The following is a 23,296-nucleotide window of genomic DNA, read 5'->3' as shown; positions in this document are numbered from 1 at the left end:
CTGTAGTTGTTGATCAGTCTCTCACATCGCCGTGGAGGAATTTTGGCCCACTCTTCCATGCAGAACTGCTTTAACTCAGTGACGTGTGGGTTTTCAAGCATGAACTGCTCGTTTCAAGTCCTGCCACAACATCTCATTTGGGAATAGGTCTGGACTTTTACTAGGCCATTCCAAAACTTCAAATTTGTTGATTTTTAGTCATTTTCATGTAGACTTGATTGTGTGTTTTGGATCATTGTCTTGCTGCATGACCCAGCTGCGCTTCAGCTTCAGCTCACAGACGGATGGTTTGACATTCTCCTGTAGAATTCTCTGATACAGAGCAGAATTCATGGTTCCTTCTATTAAGGCAAGTTGTCCAGGTCCTGAGGCAGCAAAGCATCCCCAAACCATCACACCACCACCACCATGCTTGACCTTTGGTATGATGTTCTTACTGTTGAATGCAGAGTTTGGTTTTCGCCTGCTGATGATTTTGTAAGTTTGCCCACTGACAAAGACATGATCAGTCTATAATTTTAATGGTAGGTTTATTTGAACAGTGAGAGACAGAATAACAACAAAAAACTCCAGAGAAACGCATGTCAAAAATGTTATAAATTGTATTGTATATTTGACCCCTCTGCAAAACATGACTTAGTACTTGGTGGCAAAACCCTTGTTGGCAATCACAGAGGTCATTTGTTTCTTGTAGTTGGCCACCAGGTTTACACACAACTCATGAGGGATTTTGTCCCACTCCTCTTTACAGATCTTCTCCAAGTCATTAAGGTTTCGAGGCTGACGTTTGGCAACTCAAACCTTCAGCTCCCTCCACAGATTTTCTATGGGATTAAGGTCTGGAGACTGGCTAGGCCACTCCAGGACCTTAATGTGCTTCTTCTTGAGCCACTCCATTGTTGCCTTGGCCGTGTGTTTTGGGTCATTGTCATGCTGGAATACCCATCCACAACCCATTTTCAATGCCCTGGCTGAGGGAAGGAGGTTCTCACCCAAGGTTTGACGGTACATGGCCCCGTCCATCGTCCCTTTGATGCGGTGAAGTTGTCCTGTCCCCTTAGCAGAAAAACACCCCCAAAGCATAATGTTTCCACCTCCATGTTTGACAGTGGGGATGGTGTTCTTGGGGTCATAGGCAGCATTCCTCCTCCTCCAAACACAGCAAGTTGAGTTGATACCAAAGAGCTCAATTTTGGTCTCATCTGACCACAACACTTTCACCCAGTTCCCCTCTGAATCATTCAGATGTTTTTTGGCAAACTTCAGACGGGCCTGTATATGTGCTTTCTTGAGCAGGGGGACCTTGCGGACGCTGCAGGATTTCAGTCCTTCACGGCGTAGTGTGTTACCAATTGTTTTCTTGGTGACTATGGTCCCAGCTGCCTTGTGATCATTGACAAGATCCTCCCGTGTAGTTCTGGGCTGATTCCCCACTGTTCTCATGATCATTGCAACTCCACGAGGTGAGATCTTGCATGGAGCCCCAGGCCGAGGGAGATTGACAGTTATTTTGTGTTTCTTCCATTTGCGAATAATCGCACCAACTGTTGTCACCTTCTCACCAAGCTGCTTGGCGATGGTCTTGTAGCCCATTCCAGCTTTGTGTAGGTCTACAATCTTGTCCCTGACATCCTTGGGAGCTCTTTGGTCTTGGCCATGGTGGAGAGTTTGGAATCTGATTGATTGATTGCTTCTGTGGACAGGTGTCTTTTATACAGGTAACAAGCTGAGATTAGGAGCACTCCCTTTAAGAGTGTGCTCCTAATTTCAGTTCGTTACCTGTATAAAAGACACCTGGGAGCCAGAAATCTTTCTGATTGAGAGGGGGTCAAATACTTATTTCCCTCATTAAAATGCAAATCAATTTATAACATTTTTGACATATGTTTTTCTGGATTTGTTGTTGTTATTCTGTCTCTCATTGTTCAAATAAACCTACCATTAAAATTATAGACTGATCATTTCGTTGTCAGTGGGCAAACGTACAAAATCAGCAGGGGATCAAATTCTTTTTCCCTCACTGTACACCTTAGTCAAATACATTTAAACTCAGTTTTTCACAATTCCTGACATTTAATCCTAGTAAAAATTCCCTGTGTTAGGTCAGTTAGGATCACCACTTTATTTTATGAATGTGAAATGTCAGAATAATAGTAGAGAGAGATGTATTTCAGCTTTTATTTCTTTCATCACATTCCCAGTGGGTCAGAAGTTTACACACACTCAATTAGTATTTGGTAGCATTGTCTTTAAATTGTTTAACTTGGGTCAAACGTTTCAGGTAGCCTTCCACAAGCTTCCCACAATAAGTTAGGTGAATTTTGGCCCATTCCTCCTTACAGAGCTGGTGTAACTGAGTCAGGTTTGTAGGCCTCCTTGCTCGCACACGCTTTTTCAGTTCTGCCCACAAGTTTTCTATGGGATTGAGGTCAGGGCTTTGTGATGGCCACTCCAATACCTTGACTTTGTTGTCCTTAAGCCATTTTGCCACAACTTTGGAAGTATGCTTGGGGTCATTGTCCATTTGGAAGACCCATTTGCGACCAAGCTTTAACTTCCTGACTGAGGTCTTGAGATGTTGCTTCAATATATCCACATCATTTTCCTTCCTCATGATGCCATCTATTTTGTGAAGTGCACCAGTCCCTCCTGCAGCAAAGCACCCCCACAGCATGATGCTGCCACCCCCGTGCTTCACGGTTGGGATGGTGTTCTTCGGCTTGCAAGCACCGCCTTTTTCCTCCAAACATAACAATGGTCATTATGGCCAAACAGTTCTATTTTTGTTTCATCACACCAGAGGACATTTCTCCAAAAAGTATGATCTTTGTCCCCATGTGCAGTTGCAAACCGTAGTCTGGCTTTATTATGGCGGTTTTGGAGCAGTGGCTTCTTCCTTGCTGAGCGGCCTTTCAGTTTAAAATGTATGCACTCACTAACTGTAACTCGCTCTGGATAAGAGCGTCTGCTAAATGACTAAAATCTAAAATGTAAATGTAATGTCGATATAGGACTCGTTTTACTGTGGATATGGATACTTTTGTACCTGTTTCCTCCAGCATCTTCACAAGGTCCTTTGCTGTTGTTCTAGGATTGATTTGCACTTCACACCAAAGTACGTTCATCTCTAGGAGACAGAACACTGAGCGGTATGACGGCTGCGTGGTCCCATGGTGTTTATACTTGCGTACTATTGTTTGTACAGATGAACGTGGTACCTTTGGAAATTGCTCCCAAGGATGAACCAGACTTGTGGAGGTCTACAATTGTTGGAAAACGTACTTGTGTCATGCACAAAGCAGATGTCCTAACCGACTTGCCAAAACTATTTTTGTTAACAAGAAATTTGTGGAGTCGTTGAAAAACAAGTTTTAATGACTCCAACCTAAGTGTATGTAAACTTCCGACTTCAACTGTACATACATGCGAGAGAAAAAAAAACATATGGGGGATTGGAAGTGATGCAGACAATTACATTGATGGAAGTTACAATCTATCTGCAATATTAAAGCTGATCTACCCCCTAAAAAATACAAAATAATTTAAAAAAAGATAATACATCTGTGCATAATACTGTAACACAATACCCCAACCCCTTTAAAACATTTAACTCCCCCATTCATTTTTAATAGCTTTACCTGGCCAATCTCGGCAGATGGAAATATCGGTAAGAAATACCACACCATACAATAACATATGGAAATATCATACCATAGCACATTTATTATATTTCTTTCAATGCAATAGTAGATGGATGATAGAGCGGTCATGCAAACAGAGTGACGACAGTCATCAATACACAGAAACCTACTGAATGATAGATGAGGAAGATATGAAAAGGAGCTTATAACTTGAGAAGGGAGAATGGCCACTAATGATTGTGAGGACCAGTTCTTGGTTGGATGAATTGACATGAATGGTCTTTTAATAATTCATCGACTTAACCCCCAGCTATGAAATATATCACGGTACTTACTAGGCGATCAGTGACAGTCCGATGAAATGTATTTCGAGTATGAAATGTATTTGGTTTGAGAAACATCATTAGAGCTTGTACTGTAGTCCCCTGTAGCTCAGTTGGTAGAGCATGGCGCCTGCAACGCCAGGGTTGTGGGTTCGTTTCCCATGGGGGGCCAGTATGAAAATGTATGCACTCACTAACTGTAAGTCGCTCTGGATAAGAGCATCTGCTAAATGACTAAAAATGTAAATGAATTGGGTAAAATGCTGTAGAAAAGCTCATTTATTTTACAGTAATGATTAAATGCACAAGCTCTTTTCTGCATTGCCCACGGTTTGAAATGATGGCCATCAGCAGTGGATGTAAGTGCAACAATACAATACAGAACTCAATAAATTAGCTACAGTGTATCTGCCATTCCATTGTCCACTGCACCATTGAATCGCACACCCACTTGTTATAATGGGATGTTTTTGAAGAACTTCCTCCTCCATAGAGCAGCCTGGGTCTTTCAGGGGACTGAAAAATAACCCAGAAGGGAGTCTCTTTCTGGGGGAGAGAGTGGCCATCTGTCCCCTGGTGCCTGTATAGCTATTAGCTACTACTAGTCTGCTACTGTTGAGTGCTTGTCAGTCAGTACAGGGGGGTCAGGAGGGGGTGCGGCTTTTTTACTGTCAAGGGAAACCAGAGGGGTTTTGTGGAAGATGACACAACCTTTTATTCTGGTGAGGAATTTTTCAACACTTCACACCCTCCTCCTCTACTCCCTCCTTTTTTTCCAGAGAGGTGAGGTCATAGGCTTTGTTTTCTTTTCACTAGAAACACTAATGGTCACACTAACGTTCACACTTAAGTGATTAGGGCTCTGTGTGTGTGTGTGTGTCAGTGAGTGTTGCAATGAAGAGTTTGCTACCTCTTCCCCCAGCAAACTCCTCCTGATAGTCCTAGACTTAGACAGACCAGGGCAAATGGGATGGGTGTGTTAAAAGTAGTAGCATTTTGAGAAACCACCATGTCAGCTAAGTGATGTGCGCTGACTGTCTTTTGACCCATGTCAAAGGGACCTCTGTTGCTTCAGCCCTCCACTGTGAAAACTAACTCTCCTGGTAATTTACATATTTGGACACTGTATGAGTCAGATAGCATACTGTTATGTTGTCCTCAGGGATACAGCATATGAGATACTTGTAATATTTCGCTTACTGTGGTTTTCACTGTTGCACTCTTACTGCTCTCAGTTCTTTGAAACTGTAACACAAAGCGATTGACAATGGAATCGGCTGTAAATGTTCATATTATCAGTGACTAAGCTTGAAATCAATTTTGATATCATAGTGTAATATGAAAGCACTTCTATGCATGCTCTGAATGTTTGTGATTTAGCTCATGAATACAGTTGTGAACCTGTTAAATTATTACAACAACCTTCAATCATTTGTACAGGGAATAACAAATCGTTATAAAACATTACATGAGATGAGATCCCTCTTCAACAGACTCTGCCTGACAGATTGTGTTGTTGGTCTGGTTTCAGGTGGCACCAGAGAGATCGGTTCAGCCCTCACTAGGATGTGTATGAGGCACCGGAGCATCGAGGCCAAGCTCAGGCAGTTCTCCATGTGAGTCCCCGTCTCCTCCGTCTCTCCATTCTGCCTTTTCTCTCTCTATTCCATCCTTCTATCTGTCTGAATGCGCCCATTAGCTCATAATGTGGAGAGAGTGAAATAAGATAAGCAGAATGAAATGAGGACATTAAATTGCGTACAGTGCCTTCACATACATACGCCACGCAAATGTATTTTGTACATGATCTCTGCTACAGATCGTTATTCTCCACGCTGTTTGATTTGTGTTGTAATCCCCACCCAAGGGTTTTCATCGACTGCCTGATTAACCCTCTGCAAGACCAGATGGAGGAGTGGAAGAGAGTGGCCAACACATTGGACAAGGACCACGCCAAAGGTAGGGGCTGCACACACATACACACACACACACACACACACACAGTATATACCTCTACCACACACACACATACACTTTCTCAAACCTCTCCATACTACACTCTACTCCTTCACCCATTATTGCCTGCAATGCTACAGTATAATTCACATACACCCATCACCTCCATTTACTGCAGTAGCTCACTGGTTAGCTAGATATCTCCCTTTATATTCCCTTGTGTTTAAAGGCATTACTTTGCTTAGTCAACAGTTCAACAGTGCTTTTATGTGCTTCAGCTAACCACCTCAAACCCAATCCCCCTCTCCGTTCAATAATACCCAAACTCGGAGTTCAGTTCTCCCCCGTAGAGAAAAAAGAGCACTCCCTCGTTGCAGGGTTTGATTCCAGCCACCACTTATCATAATGAAGTTACGATGGAAAGCGAGTCCCTCAGAAAAAAGATCAATGAGATGTTATTCCTTTTTAGGAGTCGCCCTTGTTTCGGGTGTTCGCCGCACTTCAAAGCACTGACTATGGCAATGTGTGACACGTTGTGTCCGCTGTGTTTCCCTTCCTTCCCCAGAGTACAAGAAAGCCCGTCAGGAGATCAAAAAGAAATCCTCCGACACTCTCAAGCTGCAGAAGAAGGCAAAGAAAGGTACAGTGACTCTGAGGATGCCTGGTGTCTGGTTTGGACTGCTTCTGACTGGAACCAGGCTCTCGGTGACTTTGACTTTGGAGCTAAATCCGATTTGGGGGTGGCGGGAGGAGACAAAAGTGTTGATACTGAATTCCACCAAGACACATCTCATACTGTCCCAGGTGACAGGCCAAAGGGTCAGAATAGTTATGGGAGGAGAGGCAGAAGAGCCACATATTTTTGGGAAGTTGTGTGTCTGGATTTAAAGAGGGACTATGTTGTGCAAATAACAGGATAGGATAGAATAGTACTCAAGTCACTAATCCTTGTTGCATCTTAGCAAATCCATTGGATTTTATTACAGACCTTATATCTTTACGATTTTGGGCGAAAGTCTAATGTACTGTGCAATGTATAAGTTAATAAGGATCTGTGACAATTCCGCAACCTGTAGCTATTCAAGAACAGATCTCCTTCTCTTGGGTCTAAACTGACTGAGATTTTTCCTCTTTACTCCAACAACTGCCATGTTGCATCCGATCACGCCCCTGTTCTTTCCAGCTGACGTGTTCGGTAAGTCGCTGCCCCCTTTAGCTCCCTTTGTGTCACGGTTCTCTGTTGACCTGTTGACCTCCGTTGACCTTTCCCACCTGTGTGTGGTCTCGTCCCGGTCCCCCCACCCCCTGTCCCCTGTCACATTGTCTACTCGTCTGTTTCATATTGAGGTCACATTCCTCACTCAAGGGTTAAAAATCTATTGAATGCCCAAAATAGTTCCTCTCCCTTCTTCTCTTCCTCTTCCGGTCTCCCCTGAGGTCCCCTCCCCCCACCCACTACCCTCACTGTGTCATGAGTTTGGTCTGCTTCCAAATATACCTCACTGACTCCCTTGGGCTTTTGGCTGTGGCTTAATTTTGTATCATCAGGGGAGATTAGGATTGGGGCAACGTCACTAAATAATTGTGGAATTCATTATCTGTCTGGCTCCAATATACAGGTAACTGCCAAAATAAAGGAAACACCAACATAAAGTGTCTTAATAGGGCATTGGGCCACCATGAGCCGCCCGAACAGCTTCAATGTGCCTTGGCAAAGATTCTACAAGTATCTGGAACTCTATTGGAGGGATGCGACACCATTCTTCCACGAGAAATTCCATCATTTGGTGTTTTGTTGATGGTGTGGTCGCTCCAGAATAAGTGTTCGATTGGGTTGAGATCTGGTGATTGAGAGACACACACCCCCCCACACACACACCCGTTGCTCCTTTGAGACCCCTCTTTCAAAGTCACTGAGATCTCTTCTAGCCATGGTAGCCAAAATAATGGGCAACTGGGCATTTTTATAGATGACCCTAAGCATGACAGGATGTTAATTGCTTAATTAATTCAGGAACCACACCTGTGTGGAAGCACCTGCTTTCAATAGACTTTGTATCCCTCATTTACTCAAGTGTTTGCTTTATTTTGGTAGTTACCTGTAGATCTCCTCTGAAACCCCTTTTAAAGGAGCCATTTCTGTATCTCACAGTCACAGTCAACAATTAGGGCCTCTTCTCAGACAGCTCTGATATGATATAGATTTCTGAGCAGTTTTCAAGAAAACCTCTTGATGTTTAGAGTCATGTTGTGATCTGACTCCTGCACTATGTCTCACCTTCACCATATATCTGCCTGTTATGAAACCAAGTACAGCTTAGTTTGTAAGCTTGTATTGTGATATACACTACCGGTAAAACGTTTTCGAACACCTGAACTCATTCAAGGGTTTTTCTTTATATTTTCTACATTGTAGAATAATAGTGAAGAGATCAAAATTATGAAATAACACATAGTAAACAAAAAAATGTTTAAACAATATTTTAGATTCTTCAAATAGCCACCCTTTGCCTTGATGACAGCTTTACACTCTTGGCATTCTCTCAACCAGCTTCATGAGGTAGTCACCTGGAATCCATTTCAATTAACAGGTGTGCCTTCTTAAAAGTTCATTTGTGGAATTTCTTTCCTTCTGTGCGTTTGAGCCAATCAGTTGTGTTGTCACAAGGAAGGGGGGGTATACAGAAGATAGCCCTATTTGGTAAAAGACCAAGTCCATATTATGGCAAGAGCAGCTCAAATAAGCAAAGAGAAACCACAGTCCATCATTACTTTAAAGACATGAAGGTCAGTCAATACAGAACATTTCAATAACTTTGAAAGTTTCTTCAAGTGCAGTCGCAAAAACCATCAAGCGCTATGATGAAACTGGGTCTCATGAGGACCACCACAGGAATGGAAGACCCAGTGTTACCTCTGCTGCAGAGGATACGTAAATTAGAGTTACCAGCCTCAGAAATTGCAGCCCAAATAAATGCTTCACAGAGTTCAAGTAACAGACACATCTCAACATCAACTGTTCAGAGGACACTGCGTGAATCAGGCCTTCATGGTCGAATTGCTGCAAAGACACTGTTTGTGATTTATTTAGAATTCAAGGCACACTTAACCAGTGTGGCTACCACAGCATTCTGCAGCGATATGCCATCCCATCTGGTTTGGCCTTAGTGGGACTATCATTTGTTTTTCAACAGGACAATAACCCAACACACCTCCAGCCTGTGTAAGAGCTATTTTACCAAGAAGGAGAGTGATGGAGTGCTGCATCAGATGACCTGGCCTCCACAATCCCCCGACCTCAACCAAATTGAGATGGTTTGGGAGAGTGAAGGAAAAGCAGCCAACAAGTGCTCAGCATATGTGGGAACTCCTTCAAGACTGTTGGAAAAGCATTCCAGGTGAAGCTGGTTGAGAGAATGCCAAGAGTGTGCAAAACTGTCATCAAGGCAAAGGGTGGCTATTTGAAGAATCTTAAATATAAAATATATTTTGATTTGTTTAACACTTTTTTGGTTACTACATGATTCCATATGTATTATTTCATAGTTTTGATGTCTTCACTATTATTCTACAATGTAGAAAACAGTAAAAATAAAGAAAAACCCTTGAATGAGTAGGTGTTCTAAAACTTTTGACCGGTAGTGTACTTGTTTACAGAATTTGTAGAGTTTAGGCGTATATCATTCTTGTTTTTTAGAGGTTTGCTATGTTGTTATATTCAATGTGATAGAATGATAAAACATTATGAATGGTACCCCCTGGCATGCATTCACCATACACATGAAAAACTAGAACCAGTCTGTTTTAGCTGCATAAAATGCCTACTTTGATTGTAAACAAGACCTTATTATCCTGACCGTCAAAATAGTTTGATTTCCAGCTTCAAACTCACCCATAAAACAAAACAAACAGGACCTAGAACTGACCCCTGAGGAACCTCAAATGTGGTCAGAGCACTCTGGTCCAATAGTCTCCCTAGCCTATTATATGACGCATGGAAACTCCCCCAGTGCATTGCTATGAGTGTAATGAGAGCAATGGATAGCATCAACATGTCAAATGTGATCCTCCGGTGCAGAGTAAATACTGTGGGAAACCAAATGTTGCATTCTGTGTCCCTTTAAGGAATTCCGTTGCAGTGCTTTCCCTGGAAAATAAGAAGGGGTCTCCATCTATCTAGCCTTAACCACATAACTAGTACTGGCTCTTCTGAGAAATGTTCAACTTTAATTGCATGTTTACGTCCCTAAAACCTACAGAGGAGATTACAGAACGTTTCTCTACCAGTTCAGACAAGAGTTGTATTCCTTTAGCACACAATGTCATGATACTTAATCTACTTTGATTGTGCATTGTACATTAGTTAATAGACCAATAAGAAAGAGAGTTCCAACATGTTTTTTTGTTGTTGATATGACTCATCTAGATTTTAGAATGTCAGTAAAACCAGACACAGTTTTGATACAATGAAGTGGTTGATTTTGAGAGGGTAAAATGTCCAAACCCAAAACAATGCTTTGTTTTGTGAAGAGGGATATCCTGCTATAAATCTGTGTATCTTGCCTAGGGCTGTGGTTCTTCAGTGTGTTCCTGAATCCTGAGCTTGTGTAATATTGTGAGGATGTGACCCTGATGTAAACACCAACCGGTTCCACAGCATGATTTGATTTGTGCATGAGAGAGCACTGTGATGATTGCACTCATAGATATAAATTGTCTATGATTGCACTGACCATTAGGGATCAAAAGATTAAAGTAGTACAAGGGATTGGCGTGAAGTAGTACAAGGGATTGGTGGGAATTGTAATTACAAAGATTGTTGGGACTGTGGTGATGGTTATGTCTATATAACTATATATCTAATGATGATGATGACAACTGAAAACCACAACAATTCAATTAAAACATATCTTTAAGAGACATTGGTGTCTTTTCATGCTGTCTTCACCTCAGAAGTCTGGCTTGAGACTGAACATAGATTATGTTACTGTGTACTTAGATAGACCTTGTCTTAAACCTAAGTTAGGATGCAACTAACAAATATGTTGTTGTTTTTTTTTTTTGTGTGTGTGTGTGTGTGTGTGTGTGTGTGTGTGTGTGTGTGTGTGTGTGTGTGTGTGTGTGTGTGTGCGTGTGCCCGTGCCCCAGGCCGGGGGGACATCCAGCCCCAGCTGGACAGTGCCATGCAGGACATCAGTGATAAGTACCTGCTGCTGGAGGAGACAGAGAAGCAGGCGGTCAGGAAGGCCCTGGTGGAGGAGAGGAGCCGCTTCTGCACCTTTGTCTCCATGCTGAGGCCCGTCGTGGTGAGTCCCGACCAACAGCCTGTGTAGTCAAACACAGGTCATTTGTTAGGGGGTGCTGGGCCGAAGAAAACATGTAGAAATGAAGTACAATCCGCATACACAATTGTTTCAACACATTCTAACCAATCATGTTGTTCCAACAAATGAGTTCCAACCAATAGCATCTTTGTTATGGATGTTAATGCACTTCATGGGTCCAAACAACCATTTCCGTATTTTTTTTATGAAGGTGTACGTGACCGAAACGTTGCATTTGTTAGTAAATGTTTATTCTGTAAGTATACACAATCTGCGCTAGTCCATGCTGGTCAGTTTACTTTAGTTTTTGCTTCTCCTATGCACCTGTGAACGTGATTAATGTAATCTATTCTACGTTTTTCTATTGCCATTGAATATTGCTCTCCAAAGAGATTTAGAAAAATCCCATTAGAGAGGGATGACCTGCTTCAATTCACTGGTCTAAAAGTAGAACTATTGAGTCAATGGAGAACAAGCTCTAATTTTAAATATATACCACATTTATAAGCTAGCACCTTACACCAACCCGCCCTTCTTGTTCATTAGGAAGAGGAGATGTCCATGTTGGGGGAGATCACTCACCTGCAGACCCTCACTGACGACCTTAAGGCTCTGACCATGGACCCCCACAAGCTGCCCCCCGCCAGCGAGCAGGTCAGTGATTTGGGCCGCACTCTCAATACAGAGCTAATAGCCCTCGTTTTGCATGTTACACTCATGTCCTGAATAACGGTAAGTGTCTCTGTGTTACTGATTCACATGATTGGAGTTACAATGGTAAATACATTAATTTCCCTCTAGAAATAGGGCTGCCAATTGCTTTTTTACAAGATGTTTGGTTTATAAATTGTCTTGTTGTGATGTTCTTCCCCCCCAGGTCATTCTGGACCTGAAGGGATCTGAGAGCAGCTGGTCCTACCATACCCCTCCTTCCTCCCCCAGCACCACAACATCCAGGAAGTCCAGCATGTGCAGGTTAGTGAGCATGCCCAATAATCACCACTACTACACCACTACACCAAAACCTCTCAGCTGATAGAGTACATAGTAGGGACTGGGAGTGACGCATCAGCCTAGCATCAGTCCTCCTACGCCATCTTATGGATTGGAGCTGGGACTGCAGCTTTGGCATTATTGCCATTATTGGGATGTTTACAAATGTGAGGCCACAATGGCCTCTCCGAAATGAACGAGTCAACTGTCTCAGTCATTTTCGTGGAGGCGTGTTGTGTGAGGCACTAGGGCCAGAGAGACCAATTTGTGTTCCAGTCAAGCTTGTTAGCAACCTCTGCTTGTGGCTGGAGCTGTAACATATTCAACCTGTAGCTGTTTGCAATTTGCCTAGTAACAGTCTTTCAGTAGAAAACCATTGGCTCTCCTGGAAGGTTGGATACATTTTAGCTGGTGTGTAAACCCATAAAAAAACGGAAAAATGTAAATATTGTTTTGAATCAATATTTATTTATCTATTTACTTAGTTTAACCAGGCAAGGCAGTTGAGAACCAGTTACCAATATCCGTTGTAACCAAATGACTGTGTTCTCTCCTCATCTCTCGCAGTAGTCTGAACAGCGTCAACAGCAGCGACTCTCGTTCCAGCGGCTCTCACTGCCACTCCCCCACCTCCCACTACCGCTACCGGAGCTCCGCCCTCCCTCAGCAAGGCCCCGCCCGCCTCTCCAGTGTCTCCTCCCACGACTCTGGCTTCATCTCCCAGGATGCCTACCAGTCCAAGTCACCCTCGCCCATGCCCTCTGACACCCACACACAGGTACTACAGAGAGAGACGAGCCTGAGAACAGGAACTTGTGGTGACAATAATTATGACTCTGGTCATATTGGTGTTATGACTGCTTTATCTACACCCCTCAAACAGACATATTACAGAAATCCTAAACCCACTAAGAAGCAGTAACATACGAACTAAAACATATGCACAAACACACAGTAACAGAGACATTGTATTCCAACCGACACTTCACTCTCTCCACCTGGGCTCTGTTACTGGTCAGAGAGTATCCTCCCAGGTTGCTAGGTAACGGGGCGCATTAGAGACAGCGGCGGTGGCGTCGCTGTGGGAGACTGTGCAGATAGATCTCGATGAGTCACCCTCACAGTCACACACCCCATTACAGTACATTAGACCAGTAGAGCCACAGGGGTGAGCAGCTGGGAGCTAGCCCAACAGCCAGGCACCCTGCTCACAGACCCAACACACAGCTGGGTCTGATTGAATGTGCACCCACTCACACACACAGTGTGTTTAGTCACTGTACATAGATAATGTAAAGGCCTTATGTACTGTATAACTGAATGACAACTACAGTGTTGCTTAGATACAAGGTAAGTCTCAGAGGTGGCTGGAGGTATGCCTGCTTTATGGCTGCTCAACTCAAACAATGCCCTTGTAGTTCTAATTACCATTGAAATGACTGTGCTATGTGGAAGGCTTTTAATGGCTGAAAAGCTCAGCTGTTTTTTTAAGTTACAGTTTTAACAGTGGCCAAGTAGGCTACTGTGGCTATTTGATTTTAATGTAGGCCTACCAGAGTGGCCTACCATCAAAAACAATGGAGAAAATGCATCCCATAACATTTTAACATGGAAATAGCTGTTCTATCATTCAGCCTAAAGTAGCAGCCAATGTGTGGTGTTCAGTGTAGGCCTACATTTCATGAGACTTTTGAAAAAAACATGCAGGGCTTGACAGTAACCTCTGCGGGACGGTTGAGCTAATGTGCGCTAATGTGATTAGCATGACTGTTGTAAGTAACAGCAAACTTTCCAGGACATAGACATGTCTTATATGGGCAGAAAGCTGAAATTATCGTTAATCTAACTGCACTGTCCAATTTACAGTAGCTATTACAGTGAAAAAATACCATGCTATTGTTTGAGGAGAGTGCACAACAACAAAAACCTTCTCAGGGCAACTGGTTTGATACATTCACCTCTGAAGATAAATAATGTACTTACATTCAGTAATCTTGCTCTGATTTGTCATCCTAAGGGTCCCAGAGATAAAATGTAGCATAGTTTTGTTTGATAAAATCAATTTCTATATTCAAATGTAGGAACTGGGTTCTACAGTTTGAACCTCTGCTGTGTCTGGCTCCACACCCACCCCGCCCGGCCATCTATATGTGTGAAAGTTAGTGTATAAGCTAATGATCCATCATGACATTCCTGGGAGTGTGTAGTCTTACATTTTGTATTACCATATCATTTTTTTGTGTTCTCTATAGTTATGTACTTGAAAATGTATCAACTGACCAATTCGGCACAATTGGGCAGACTTGATACAAAATAGTCCAGTATTGCAATGCTTCACTGGATCAATCTGAAACTTTGCACACACACTGCTGCCATCTAGTGGCCAAAATCGAAATTGCGCCTAAACTGCAATATTACATTGTAGCCTTTCTCTTGCATTTCTATGGAGGACTAAAAGTGCCACAATTAAATAAATAAATACACCATTAAATAATTACTTAAATGTGTCATTAATTAATTCAAATTAGAATTAAATACATAAATGTGTAATTAAATGTATCATTAATTAATTCAAATACCGATTCATTTTATGTAAAATACATATATAATTATTTCACTATTTACATTTACATTTCATGATCCTGCATTGCAGTGATTCATGAATTACTTAAAACTGTCAAACTGACCCATCAAAGTCAGTGGGCGGGGCTAACGCGAATCTAGTCTGATCCATTGCTTTGGTCTGAAGTAGAGTAGGCCAACCTGGATAGAGACAATGGAGGATCTCCGTGAACTTTCCAGGGAGTTGGTTAGAGACATTTTAAACTTAGCAGAGGATGTAGAAGCAGGACCTGCTGACATTATCCGGAATTGATTTGTCTTGGCTTGATGCAGAGGGTAACCAATCAGGCGTTAGGTTCCGCCTACCAACTTTTGATGGGTCAGTTTGACAGTTTTAAGTAATTCATGAATCACTGCAATGCAGGATCATGAAATGTAAATGTAAATAGTGAAATAATTATATATGTATTTTACATAAAATGAATCGGTATTTGAATTAATTAATGATACATTTAATTACACATTTATGTATTTAATTCTAATTTTAATTAATTAATGACACATTTAATTAATTAATGACACATTTAAGTAATTATTTAATGGTGTATTTATTTATTTAATTGTGGCACTTTTAGTCCTCCATACATTTCAAAGATGATGGAACAAATAAATAAATAGAAAACGCATGTTTTTTTGTTTGTATTATCTTTTACCAGATCTAATGTGTTATATTCTCCTACATTAATTTCTCATTTCCACAAACTTCAAAGTGTTTCCTTTCAAATGGTATCAAGAATATGCATTGCCTTACTTCAGGTCTTGCGCTACAGGCAGTTAGATTTGGGTATGTCATTTTAGGCAAAAATTTAAAAAAAGGGTCCGATCCTTAAGAGGTTAACCTGTTTATCCAATTGTCCTTCAGACAAGGAGGTGACGGAAAATGTTGTTGTGTTGTTTGATGCAAGAAACCACTTTACAAAATAAAATGCATTATTATTACCATACCATTATTACAGAGAATCAGACAATTTATGCTACCCTCTGCATATTGGCTACTTAGTTTATTCAAGCCTGTCTCAAAATACAACACTGCCCCTTTAAGACAAATAAAAGCTCTTTACCTGACTTGCTTTTCAAAGATGTCTAGAAATGTTTTGTATGCTTGTAGGAAGCAATCACTCCCTTATTGCTGACTACAAATTATCTATAACTGGGCTAATAACGCACTAACTAGCAAAGGATATTAACAAAATGTGCACACGTGGCTACATGCAGTTCTCGCTTTGATCTCAAAACAAGCTGATCTACTCACGACCGCTCATGCTGTAAAAACAGTCCAGTTCAAAGTGAATGGCACAGATCCATATATGACAATAGTCTATTTGCATATAGGTCTACTGCAGCTCTGATTGGTTATGCCACACCGGTCTGTGCAGAGTACGGGCCAGGTAGTGCGTGTCAATGCAATATAATCTTACTGTATGCGTTCTGCCTACAACAAAATCTATTGTGTTGTTAGTTTTGCATACTAAATCTTGCATAGTTCATTTTGTTTCGGTATGTTGCATTGAAAGTGGCTAATATTGCGTTGATTCGATCACAGTTGCCACAGTAAAGGGAAACGTTGATAGCGTTAACTAACAGGGAAAAAGTTGAGAGAAGTTCAATCTCGTGCTTCTCTCTGTGGGCTGAGGCAGTCTCGACGCGAATCTTAGAGGGAACATTGCTCAGCACCTATGACCATACTATTATTAATAAGGTGCATTGCAATCTCTGTATCTGCGTACTGTTAGCTGTTTAGTATGTAACAAGTCACCCTTATATGCCTAACTTTCATGCTTTGCTGTAGTGCTTATAATTGTTGTATGATACAGTATGATATGTTTTCCTTCTTATCAATGTTGCAAATCCACAACGTTTTTCTTCTGTTCTTTTTTTCTCTGTCCTTCCGTCTGTGCATCTTGTCTTTTTTACGCGTCTCTTCTGTTTTGAACTGCTTCTTTATGTGTATCTGTGTGTGTGTGTTTGTGTGTGTGTGTGTGCCTGTGAATCTTTTTGTGTGTGTGTGTCCCTCTCTGTCCTGCTGCACGGCTTTGCTGTAGACCTCTGGCTCTTCATCCTCGGCCGTCTCTGAGACTTGCCAGCCTGTCAGTGAGGGCAGCTCCTCCTCCTCCTCCTCCTCCTCCTCCTCCTCACCTGCCTCCTCTAAGGAGACCTGCTCCAGCACTAGGGTGGAACAGGTGAACACACACACGCTTAGACACTCAGACACGTACATACTCCCCAAAACATGAGCAGTATTATTAGGTACACTGTTTTGCTGGTTGATCAAACCCCCCTCATTCCTGTCACATAGACAACAGGGTGATGTTCAGTCGGCCTTAAATACAGGAGTATTCTTATTGAGGTAGTAGCTTACCTTCTCCGTTTCGCTTTGTTTCAAAATGTGCCTACTGAACATGACACAGGTGTCTGCTACCATGATTTGATATTATAATTTGATTCCATCTGATTTCAGTCGTGTGCATTATTTTCACCTTATTTTTTCATCATTGTTGTGTCACTTTGTCCTCCACTCACATTCAGCTGTCAAACGGGCCCGATCATCAACATCACGGGCCCTCCACCGCCCTCTATCTGTCTGGCGGGGGCATGCAGGAGGTATACCCCGACCTCCCTCCATCCTACCCCTCCACCCCCCTCGCCTCGCCCTCCTACTCTCCCACCTCCCCCGTGTGGGCATGGTCGAGACCAGGTTCTGCCCTCCTGGTGGACTACCCCCCCTATTGCACCCTGGGACCGGGCATGATCCCCTCCTCCAAGGTCCCCACCTGGAAGGTGCGTCCATTCTGTCATCGACCGCCTCCTCCTCTTCCTCCTCCTTCTTCTCTTCCAGTCTCCCCTGTGGAGGATCAGACACTGATACAATCACTTTTCAAATCACAGGGAGATTGCAAACACTCTCTGGTTACATTATGCAAGTATATATACAGTGGGGGAAAAAGTATTTAGTCAGCCACCAATTGTGCAAGTTCTCCCACTTAAAAAGATGAGAGAGGCCTGTAATTTTCATCATAGGTACACGTCAACTATGACAGACAAATTGAGAAAAGAAATTCCAGAAAATCACATTGTAGGATTTTTTATGAATTTATTTGCAAATTATGGTGGAAAATAAGTATTTGGTCACCTACAAACAAGCAAGATTTCTGTCTCTCACAGACCTGTAACTTCTTCTTTAAGAGGCTCCTCTGTCCTCCACTCGTTACCTGTATTAATGGCACCTGTTTGAACTTGTTATCAGTATAAAAGACACCTGTCCACAACCTCAAACAGTCACACTCCAAACTCCACTATGGCCAAGACCAAAGAGCTGTCAAAGGACACCAGAAACAAAATTGTAGACCTGCACCAGGCTGGGAAGACTGAATCTGCAATAGGTAAGCAGCTTGGTTTGAAGAAATCAACTGTGGGAGCAATTATTAGGAAATGGAAGACATACAAGACCACTGATAATCTCCCTCGATCTGGGCTCCACGCAAGATCTCACCCCGTGGGAAAAAAATGCTCAATTTGTCTGTCATAGTTGACGTGTACCTACGATGAAAATTACAGGCCTCTCTCATCTTTTTAAGTGGGAGAACTTGCACAATTGGTGGCTGACTAAATACTTTTTTTCCCCACTGTATGTGGAGTCAGTCATACAGCATTAAGTCATATGTCATTCATAAAAGCATGAATGCTATACAACACAATCAGTTTGTCCTTTTTCTTCAGTTTCTTGCTTAATGAACACAACAGAGCAGAGCTATTCTTGGTGGGCTTTGCTCAAGAGCTTTGTCTCGCTGTGTTGTGCAGGACTGGGCCAAGCCGGGTCCATACGACCAGCCCATGGTGAACACCCTGAGGAGGACCAAGGAGAAGAGGGAGTCTCCAAATCCCAGCAGCCCCCAGGCCACCACACCAGGGGACGAGCCCCAGAGAGCCAAGGGAACCAATGCAGTCACAACACCCAAGGTAAAATATACAAAGATATAGCTACACGCATAATTTCAGAAACATGTGGATACCAATATCCCCAATGTAGAGGTAGGTGTACAGTATATACATCTGTGTTTTATGACCATGTTTCATGTGAATGCCATGTATGTGTTTTTATTGTACAACAGACCTGGCCCCTATACATGTCAAATATTTACTGTATACTATAGGAAAAACTCAATCAAGCACAGCTCAAGTTTTTGAAAGTATTTACATAGTATTCACATAGTATTTAACCCAGGTCTGTTGTACGGCTGTTAATTGCAGTTGTCTGTATGGTGTGAAATATACTTTTAGTATATATATTGCTGTATGCTTGCTGTTATGTGAATTTATATAGGGTCCGATTCAGACATGAGATAAGTGGATTCAACATGGTCTTATGTTAATAAAACATGGACTTACTGTATGTCCGTAAAAAAAACTTAAGTCCATGTTAAAGGGCAACTCCACCATTATCTCTAGCAAAATACCATTGTCTACATATGTGAAAATGCCACATTTCTACGTTTTGTAGAAAACAAATATGAAGTTAAAAAATTCTACCTGATGACATCATCAAAAGTTAGAACATTTGACAGTGATTTTCAAACACTGCGGTGACGTGTAATCAAGAAAATACCCTCCCTCCGGTTATAAACTCGTTGCAGGTTTTGAAAATCTACAGTGGGGAGAACAAGTATTTGATACACTGCCGATTTTGCAGGTTTTCCTACTTACAAAGCATGTAGAGGTCTGTAATTTTTATCATAGGTACACTTCAACTGTGAGAGACGGAATCTAAAACAGAAACCCAGAAAATCACATTGTATGATTTTTAAGTAATTAATTTGCATTTTATTGCATGACATAATAATTTGATTCATCAGAAAAGCAGAACTTAATATTTGGTACAGAAACCTTTGTTTGCAATTACAGAGATCATACGTTTCCTGTAGGTCTTGACCAGGTTTGCACACACTGCAGCAGGGATTTTGGCCCACTCCTACATACAGACCTCCTCCAGATCCTTCAGGTTTCGGGGCTGTCGCTGGGCAATACGGACTTTCAGCTCCCTCCAAAGATTTTCTATTGGGTTCAGGTCTGGAGACTGGCTAGGCCACTCCAGGACCTTGAGATGCTTCTTACAGAGCCACTCCTTAGTTGCCCTGGCTGTGTGTTTCGGGTCGTTGTCATGCTGGAAGACCAGCCACGACCCATCTTCAATGCTCTTACTGAGAGAAGGAGGTTGTTGGCCAAGATCTCGCAATACATGGCCCCATCCATCCTCCCCTCAATACGGTGCAGTCGTCCTGTCCCCTTTGCAGAAAAGCATCCCCAAAGAATGATGTTTCCACCTCCATGCTTCACGGTTGGGATGGTGTTCTTGGGGTTGTACTCATCCTTCTTCTTCCTCCAAACACGGCGAGTGGAGTTTAGACCAAAAAGCTCAATTTTTGTCTCATCAGACCACATGACCTTCTCCCATTCCTCCTCTTGGTCATCCAGATGGTCATTGGCAAACTTCAGACGGGCCTGGACATGCGCTGGCTTGAGCAGGGGGACCTTGCTTGCGCTGCAGGATTTTAATCCTTGACGGCGTAGTGTGTTACTAATGGTTTTCTTTGAGACTGTGGTCCCAGCTCTCTTCAGGTCATTGACCAGGTCCTGCCGTGTAGTTCTGGGCTGATCCCTCACCTTCCTCATGATCATTGATGCCCCACGAGGTGAGATCTTGCATGGAGCCCCAGACCGAGGGTGATTGACCGTCATCTTGAACTTCTTCCATTTTCTAATAATTGCTCTCTGGTCTTGGCCATTGTGGAGAGGTTGGAGTCTGTTTGATTGAGTGTGTGGACAGGTGTCTTTTATACAGGTAACGAGTTCAAACAGGTGCAGTTAATACAGGTAATGAGTGGAGAACAGGAGGGCTTCTTAAAGAAAAACGAACAGGTCTGTGAGAGCCGGAATTCTTACTGGTTGGTAGGTGATCAAATACTTATGTCATGCAATAAAATGCAAATTAATTACTTAAAAATCATACAATGTGATTTTCTGGATTTTTGTTTTAGATTCCGTCTCTCACAGTTGAAGTGTACCTATGATAAAAATTACAGACCTCTACATGCTTTGTAAGTAGGAAAACCTGCAAAATCGGCAGTGTATCAAATACTTGTTCTCCCCACTGTATATACATATTTTTTTATCCTACCCTGTGATGTTATAGAGAATACTTTTTTAGGACCTTTCATCTCATCTTTTTAACCACAGATCATAGAAACGCGCTATTTTCAGATATGTAGACAGTGTTATGGTGCTGGAGATAATGAACATGAGGTTGAAAAGTGGCGGAATTGTCCTTTAAGGCAACTTATCTCAAGTCTGAATAGGGCCCATATTGCATAGGTATGTACAATCCCCCTCGACACAATGAAGACACCAGCCAACTCGTTTCACACTGAAAATCTCCCAGAGGATCCATTGAAAAATGTGTCTCTGTCCTCGTCCTTCATCCTCTAGTGCAGACAGATATCATCCTGTCTGTTTCATTAATTCTGTTGGGGCTTTGAAATTAGACAGAGAACCAGGATGAGAGAGGATGTAGGTCACGTCCATCACAGCTCTCTCTCTCTCTCTCTCTCTCTCTCTCTCTCTCTCTCTCTCTCTCTCTCTCTGTGTTTCTTTGTTTGGGTGTGTTTCCAAGCACATGAATGTGTGTGTCTTTGCCCACACACAAGCATGTACGCATGTGTGTCAGATATGGAAATATCAGGCTGACGCATCAGGGGTTATCGTGCCCTCGGGGTAGCATGGATTTAACGACGCCCAATTTCCGGAGCGGGACTGAACACACTTCTGACCAGCTGGCTTCTGGATCCCTGGCTAGCCACGAAAGCAAAACGCATACTAAACAAACCAGCCATGAATTCATCATATCAGACCAGAGAGAGAGAGAGGGGTGTTTGTATTCAAGTGCTTTTATGTCTATTAAGATAATTGGGCCCCAGCCAAAGTGTGTGTGGTCTGCATGGTTGAAGCCTGTTGAGGCCATGCTCTATAACGCTTTCATAAAAATTTGTAGATAAAACTTGGAAATTAGGAACATTGGGAGTGTGATCGGGAGGCAAAGAACAACATCTACGCCCTGATAGGCACGGCTACTACCAGGATCAAAGGAACTCAGTCTTTAGAAGTACCCAATTCATCCTACTACAGTGTTTCTGAAGCAATATAAAATGTTTCCCTATATGAAGTCCCATCAAATAAGAAAACTACAGTGAGGGAAAAAAGTATTTGATCCCCTGCTGATTTTGTACGTTTGCCCACTGACAAAGACATGATCAGTCTATAACTTTAATGGTAGGTTTATTTGAACAGTGAGAGACAGAATAACAACAAAAAAATCCAGAAAAACGCATGTCAAAAATGTTATAAATTGATTTGCATTTTAATGAGGGAAATAACTATTTGACCCCTCTGCAAAACATGACTTAGCACTTGGTGGCAAAAACCCTTGTTGGCAATCACAGAGGTCAGACGTTTCTTGTAGTTGGCCACAAGGTTTGCACACATCTCAGGAGGGATTTGTCCCACTCCTCTTTGCAGATCTTCTCCAAGTCATTAAGGTTTCGAGCCTGACGTTTGGCAACTCAAACCTTCAGCTCCCTCCACAGATTTTCTATGGGATTAAGGTCTGGAGACTGGCTAGGCCACTCCAGGACCTTAATGTGCTTCTTCTTGAGCCACTCCTTTGTTGCCTTGGCCGTGTGTTTTGGGTCATTGTCATGCTGGAATACCCATCCACAACCCATTTTCAATGCCCTGGCTGAGGGAAGGAGGTTCTCACCCAAGATTTGACGGTACATGGCCCTGTCCATCGTCCCTTTGATGCGGTGAAGTTGTCCTGTCCCCTTAGCAGAAAAACACCCCCAAAGCATAATGTTTCCACCTCCATGTTTGATGGTGGGGATGGTGTTCTTGGGGTCATAGGCAGCATTCCTCCTCCTCCAAACACGCCGAGTTGAGTTGATGCCAAAGAGCTCGATTTTGGTCTCATCTGACCACAACACTTTCACCCAGTTCTCCTCTGAATCATTCAGATGTTCATTGGCAAACTTCAGACGGGCCTGTATATGTGCTTTCTTGAGCAGGGGGACCTTGCGGGCGCTGCAGGATTTCAGTCCTTCACGGTGTAGTGTGTTGCCAATTGTTTTCTTGGTGACTATGGTCCCAGCCTCCTTGAGATCATTGACAAGATCCTCCCGTGTAGTTCTGGGCTGATTCCTCACCGTTCTCATGATCATTGCAACTCCAGAGCCTGCTTCGGGCACCGCACCACTCTCTGTTTGGGCCTCCGCTGCCAAACCTTTGGCTTTGATCTGCCGATAGCAACTAGTATAGCTATCTACAGTGGCTTGCGAAAGTATTCACCCCCCTTGGCATTTTTCCTATTTTGTTGCCTTACAACCTGGAATTA

General features: G+C 42.6%; 1 protein-coding gene across 1 annotated transcript in view; it reads left to right on the top strand.

The window, feature by feature from the left end:
* Positions 1 to 23,296, top strand: part of LOC311132290 (protein MTSS 1-like) — a gene marked incomplete at both ends in the record, with an annotated part of 60,051 nt that overhangs the window by 34,117 nt on the left and 2,638 nt on the right. The window contains 11 exons of the mRNA XM_084165527.1: positions 5,496 to 5,580; positions 5,832 to 5,923; positions 6,486 to 6,560; positions 7,104 to 7,115; positions 11,069 to 11,226; positions 11,791 to 11,898; positions 12,122 to 12,219; positions 12,805 to 13,015; positions 16,902 to 17,039; positions 17,386 to 17,637; positions 18,658 to 18,816. Of these exons, the coding sequence (XP_084021653.1) occupies positions 5,496 to 5,580; positions 5,832 to 5,923; positions 6,486 to 6,560; positions 7,104 to 7,115; positions 11,069 to 11,226; positions 11,791 to 11,898; positions 12,122 to 12,219; positions 12,805 to 13,015; positions 16,902 to 17,039; positions 17,386 to 17,637; positions 18,658 to 18,816 (1,388 nt within the window). The remainder of the gene's footprint in view (positions 1 to 5,495; positions 5,581 to 5,831; positions 5,924 to 6,485; positions 6,561 to 7,103; positions 7,116 to 11,068; positions 11,227 to 11,790; positions 11,899 to 12,121; positions 12,220 to 12,804; positions 13,016 to 16,901; positions 17,040 to 17,385; positions 17,638 to 18,657; positions 18,817 to 23,296) is intronic.

The sequence above is a fragment of the Coregonus lavaretus genome, assembly GCF_964263955.1.
Source record: "Coregonus lavaretus genome assembly, chromosome: 7".
NCBI lineage: Eukaryota > Metazoa > Chordata > Actinopteri > Salmoniformes > Salmonidae > Coregonus > Coregonus lavaretus.
Note: the sequence above shows the minus strand (reverse complement) of the source record. Positions and strands in the feature narration are given on the sequence as shown.